The sequence below is a fragment of the Rhea americana genome, unplaced genomic scaffold (genome assembly GCF_003343005.1).
Source record: "Rhea americana isolate MKP2758 unplaced genomic scaffold, rheAme1 scaffold_728, whole genome shotgun sequence".
NCBI lineage: Eukaryota > Metazoa > Chordata > Aves > Rheiformes > Rheidae > Rhea > Rhea americana.
This window is the reverse complement of record NW_028186899.1, coordinates 17396-22333: the sequence shown is the minus strand read 5'-3', so window position 1 is coordinate 22333 and position 4938 is coordinate 17396. Positions and strand designations below refer to the sequence as shown.

General features: G+C 71.7%; 2 protein-coding genes across 2 annotated transcripts in view; both read right to left on the bottom strand.

The window, feature by feature from the left end:
- NPC1L1 (NPC1 like intracellular cholesterol transporter 1) overlaps positions 1 to 1859 on the bottom strand; it is an 8978-nt gene extending 7119 nt beyond the window's left edge. Inside the window, exons 1-2 of the mRNA XM_085321917.1 lie at positions 1806 to 1859; positions 290 to 1692 (exon numbers count right to left, since the gene is read on the bottom strand). Coding sequence (XP_085178043.1) covers positions 290 to 1692; positions 1806 to 1859 — 1457 coding nt within the window. The remainder of the gene's footprint in view (positions 1 to 289; positions 1693 to 1805) is intronic.
- Positions 1860 to 3324: 1465 nt separating this feature from the next.
- The window catches only part of DDX56 (DEAD-box helicase 56), a 5134-nt gene continuing 3520 nt past the window's right edge, over positions 3325 to 4938 (bottom strand). The window contains exons 7-13 of the mRNA XM_085321924.1: positions 4846 to 4936; positions 4642 to 4736; positions 4370 to 4443; positions 4165 to 4254; positions 3920 to 4025; positions 3628 to 3719; positions 3325 to 3536 (exon numbers count right to left, since the gene is read on the bottom strand). Coding sequence (XP_085178050.1) covers positions 3456 to 3536; positions 3628 to 3719; positions 3920 to 4025; positions 4165 to 4254; positions 4370 to 4443; positions 4642 to 4736; positions 4846 to 4936 — 629 coding nt within the window. The 3' untranslated portion in view covers positions 3325 to 3455. The remainder of the gene's footprint in view (positions 3537 to 3627; positions 3720 to 3919; positions 4026 to 4164; positions 4255 to 4369; positions 4444 to 4641; positions 4737 to 4845; positions 4937 to 4938) is intronic.

Genomic DNA, 4938 nt, shown 5'->3' with positions numbered 1-4938 from the left:
GCATCCCATGGGCACCCACCGTGTCCACCACCCTGCTCCATGCAGATACCACCCTGACCCCACAGCCCAGGCATCCCATGGGCACCCACCGTGTCCACCACCCTGCTCCGTGCAGGTACCAACCACCTGCAGCCTCACAGCTGGGCATCCCACGGGTACCCACCATGCCCAGCACCCTGTGCCATGCAGGTGCCATCCGGCTTTGCAACCCCAGCATCCTGCTCCACCTGGACACCCCACCTTGGCCCCCGCGCCCCCCTCTGACGAGCCCCCCGGGCAGGCCACCCACTTGACGCAGTAGAGGAGATGGTCGTGCCAGTCAACGGTGCCCGTCTTCTTGCCCACGGTCTGGGTGGCCGTCATGGCCAGGTGGCTGCCGTTGTTCTGGAAGTACTGGGTGACGCTGGTGACGCAGCAGTCGGCCAGGCTGGCGTTGGTGGGGTTCAGCGGGGCGTAGCAGACGTCGCGCAGCGTCACCTCCCGGCCCGCCGCCTCCACCCACACCGCCACGCCGGCCAGGCGCCGCTGCAGCTCCAGCAGCGCCTGCAGCACCTCGGCCCTCAGCACCCCGCTGAAGTTCTTGGCGCCCAGCACCACCGAGTCGTAGGGGGCCGCCGGGCGCCCCGGCGCCCGCACGATGAGCTGGTTGGTGCGCAGGAAAGGACCGAAATGGGTGTCGTAAAAGGCCTTCTCCTGGCGCGCCTGGCTGCCCGGCGCCGACCACAGCTCCACGGGGTCCGTCACCAGGCGCAGGTTGGCCATGCCCGCCGCCAGGACGCCGACCACCAGCGCCGCCGCCGCCAGCACCACCGCCGGGCGCCGGGCCAGCCGCTGCGCCGCCACGCCGGTGGCGAAGAAGAGCACGAGGAAGCCGAAGAGCAGGCAGCAGAGCACCAAGGTGCCGTCGGCGGCGCCCAGGCGGAAGCGGGGCCGGGGACCCGGCGGCGCCGGCACGGCCGGGCAGGATTCGGCGCAGTCCTGGCAGGAGCAGGGCTCGCCGGAGTCGTCCAGCGGCTGCCCGCAGCTCCAGGCGCGCCCGCTCAGCGGCTGCAGGCCGTCGCCAGGCTCGGTGCCGTTGGGCACCAGGTGGAAGTCGATCTGCAGCGGGGCCAAACCGTTGTTCTTGTCGCCCTGGAAGTCGAGCCAGCGCTGCGCCGTGCACAGCTTGGCGCCGTAGCTCCCGCACATGGCGTCGATGGCGTAGCCGCCCGTGGCCGGCAGCCGCACGCCCTGGCACGAGGCGAAGGCGGCTTCGGCGAAAGCCTGGTCGTAAAAGCACTGGTACTCGAGGACGGCACGCTGGCCCAGCACGGTGTCGGCCACGCGGGTGACGTTGGTGAAGAGGCTCTGGTCGGGGCTGCAGATGTTGCGGCAGTAGATGTTGGCGAAGTTCCTGGCGCAGGCCGGGCAGCGGGCCAGCACGGCGCTCGAGAGCGCCACGCTGAGCTGCAGGGCGTTGAGCTGCGCCAGCGAGCAGCAAACCCGGGTGTCGTTGGCGTCGGCGGGCACCAGCTCGGGGCACACGGCCCGCAGCTGGGCCAGCAGCGCCGGCGTGGCCACCCGCGCCGGCTCGTTGGACAGGCAGGGCACCTTGGAGGGCACCAGCGAGACGTTCACCTCCGGGTTGCTGCCGCACTCGCCGTAGAAAGCGCAGTAGCCGGCGCGGTGCACGGGCGTCAGCGTCGGCGCCGCCTGCCACGGCACGGAGGGCGGCCTGGCACCGGCGGCACTCACCCCCATCCGCCCCGCGGCGCGCTGCTGCCCTCGCCCCCCCCATCCCTCCCCAACCCGCCCGCGGCACCTACCAGCGCCAGGAGGGCGCCGAGCACGGCGCCGGCCAGCGCAAGGGCTCCCGGCATCGCGGGCGGCCGGTGGCGAGACCGGGGGAGGCCGGCCGTGCCTGCCGCCGGCGGGACCCCGTCTCCCTTGGGCGGTTTCTCGCCCGTGAAGTCTTTTGGCGTTACGGCGCCGAAGCCAATCAGCCCGCGCCGGAGCTGTAAATCCCTTGTGATCATTAACTGGCTCGGCCCCGATCGATAGCCGCCGTCGGCCCACGCATCCCCCGGCAGGGAGGCGCCCGGTCGCCCGGGTCCCGTCCTCCCCGCTCCCTGCCTTCCGGCCCCTGGCGCCGCGCGGCCTCGCGTCCCCCGCCCGGGGGCCGGCGCGGTGCCGCGGGGACCGAGAGGTGCCCTCTCCCCCCGACACGCACGACCTCCCGGCGAGCCCCGTTCGGAGCCGGGTGCGGGAAGTTTGGTGCCGGGAGGAGGCGCGGCCGTGCCCACCCGCAACGCCCCAGCCGGGCACCCCGCAGGCGCAAGATAAGCAGAGGAAACCCCGGGGGGAAGATGGAAACGGAGAGGCGATGCCAGCTGTGGGAAACGTTTTCTCCCCAGGCCTGCCAGCCTTGTACAAGGAACACCGGGCACAGGGCTGATCTGCAAACATGTGGCACCGACACGGGTGCCTGGCGCCCCAGGAGCACCCCAGCCAGGCCCACGGCGCGTGCCAGGAGCAAGTGAGAAGAGAACCGGGCTCCCTCCCTGCTGCGTAGGCAATAAAACCTTTTCCAGTAATGAGAACGGGGCCACCAGGGCCGCTGTGCCCGCGAGGAGGGCAGAGAGATGCCAGTCTCGGAGTCCTCTGCCCCGCACAGGCGCCGGGAAAGGTTCAGGGTCTCTGAGCAGCCTTGGAGAAGAGCTGTAGCCCCGATAAGGCACTGCAGCGGGAGATAGGGGCGCCCCGAGCGATAACGCCGACTGCGGGCGCCGCGCCTGCTGCGCACGCCACAGGGCAGGGCTTGGCACCGTGCGGGGCACGAACCTGGCCGCCTCGAGGGGCACGCTGGCGACCACCGAGCGAGCACCGTGTGAACAAGATCCCCAGGAGGACGAGCCCGTGCCACCCAGCTGGCACCCAAGGCTCTGGGGAGGGGCGGGTGCAGCGGCAGCCGTGCGGGAACGGCAGCCCTGTGGCGAGATGGGAGCGTGGAGGCAGGATGAAGGGTGCCAATGCCTGTGTCCACGCTGGCACGGAGGCAGCAGGCGCCTAAAAAGGAGGCAAGGAAGCCCCCCGGGCTGGCAGTGCCACCTGCACACCCTCACCCAGGGCAGACACCGTACCCTCGCCCTGCTTTATGGCTCCCGCGCAGCCTTGGCCTCGATAAGAGGGCCGATAACGCCCTGGCACTTTCGCCCTACATCAGCGGGGCGCAGCGCATCTTGCCTCCACGTCACCAAGCCACCTTCCCTCCGCTGCCCGCCGTGGGTCACGTAGCCCGCGGGCAACGGGAGAAGCACCCCACGAGTAAACGGCACGCTCGACCCGGTCTACTGGCACCTTTATTGGGCACGGCCGCCCGCAGGCCACGGCACGGAGATACCCCGTTCTCAGGGGGCCGCGAGGCAGCCACGGTGCCCCCAGGGGCTGCAGGGCACAGTCCAGGGCACGCAGGGGGCTCAGGTCGGCTGCGCGGCCGGGCGCTTGGCGCGGTGGCGGGCGTACTTGAAGCTCTGCAGTGGGTTGGCGGTGCCGCGGGCCTGGGGGGGGCGGAAAGCAGCGTCAGACCACCCCCAGGTGGCACCCAGGTTCCCTGCACGGCCGTCCGGGCCAAGGGTGCCCCACACTCACCTTGGAGCCGCCCCGGCGGCTGGCACCAGTGTGGGGCACCCGCTTGCGCTTCTTGAGGGCGGGCTTGGCGACGCCGCGGAGGCTGGGGGGCACTGCGGGCAGAGGGCACCATGCAAGAGGGCGTCGATAGCCCCACACTGCTTATGCGCTGTCTCCCCCCGTCCCCGTCCCCCCGCAACGTCCCCGTACCATCCCTGCGCGCCATCTGCAGCCTCCCCATCCCGGGGCACCCAGATCCCCGCGGCACCGTCCCGTCCCCGGCAGCACCGAGGTCCCCCGGCGTGCCACCTACCCAGGTACTCGGGCACGTTGCGCAGGTGCGGTTTGACGATGGCGGGGTGCAGGGGCTTGTCGTGCCGCAGCACGTGCAGGTCCCGTGGGTTGTCCTCGAAGTACGTCTGGGCGCACAGAGCTGGTACGTGGCAGGGCCGGGCGCTGCCAGCACAGCCTGGCACCCGCCGTGACCACCCTGGCCTCTCTCAATGCCACCCAGCGCCCACCGGGCGCTGCGGGGGGCCTTCGGTGTCCGGCAAGTACCTTGAGTTTCTCCGAGTTGAGCAGCTCCTCCTTTATCTCCCGCAGCCGAGCCTCCTTCACCGCCTGCTTGGTGACGGAGCGCATGGCGTCCTGGGGGGACACAGGGTCAGGGCCGCCGGCCCCGCCACCCCCACCCAGCAGCGTCCTCGCACGTGCAGCCCGGTGCTGCGGGCACCCCGACCCTGCCCGCGTGACACCCGCGCACCCGGCACCGGTAGCGCAGTCCCTCGATCTCTTCCATGCAGAACCTGTAGGGCTGCAGCATCGACTCGCCGCTCTCTGGGGACAAAAACCAACGCGGGGTCACCTCCGCCCTCGCCGCCGGCACCCGGCGGGCAGCTCCGGCTCCCCCGCTGTCACCCAGCACCCTCACGGCGTTCTCCGGCACCGTCTGACGTCCCTCAGCACCCGCTGCCCCTCCCGAGAACCCCGGCACCCGCCCCAGCCCCCCCGCGGCGACGCAGGCTCCCTGCTGACCTCCGGCGAGCGCGTCCTCGATCTCGGCCAGCCGCTCCTGCTCCTCGGGCAGCACGAAGGTGAGCGCCGTGCCGGGGTTGTCGGCGCGGGCTGTCCTGCAGGCGCAGAGGGTTGCGGTCGTGGGGTGAGGCGGGCACCCTCGCCCGAGGGGGTGGCGGCTCAGCCTGGGCACCCCCGTGCCCAGCCCCGGCCCCCCGGACCTACCTGCCCACGCGGTGGATGTAGGACTCGACCGTGGGCGGCACGTCGAAGTTGATGACAGCGGCCACGTTTTGGAAGTCGATGCCCCGCGCGATG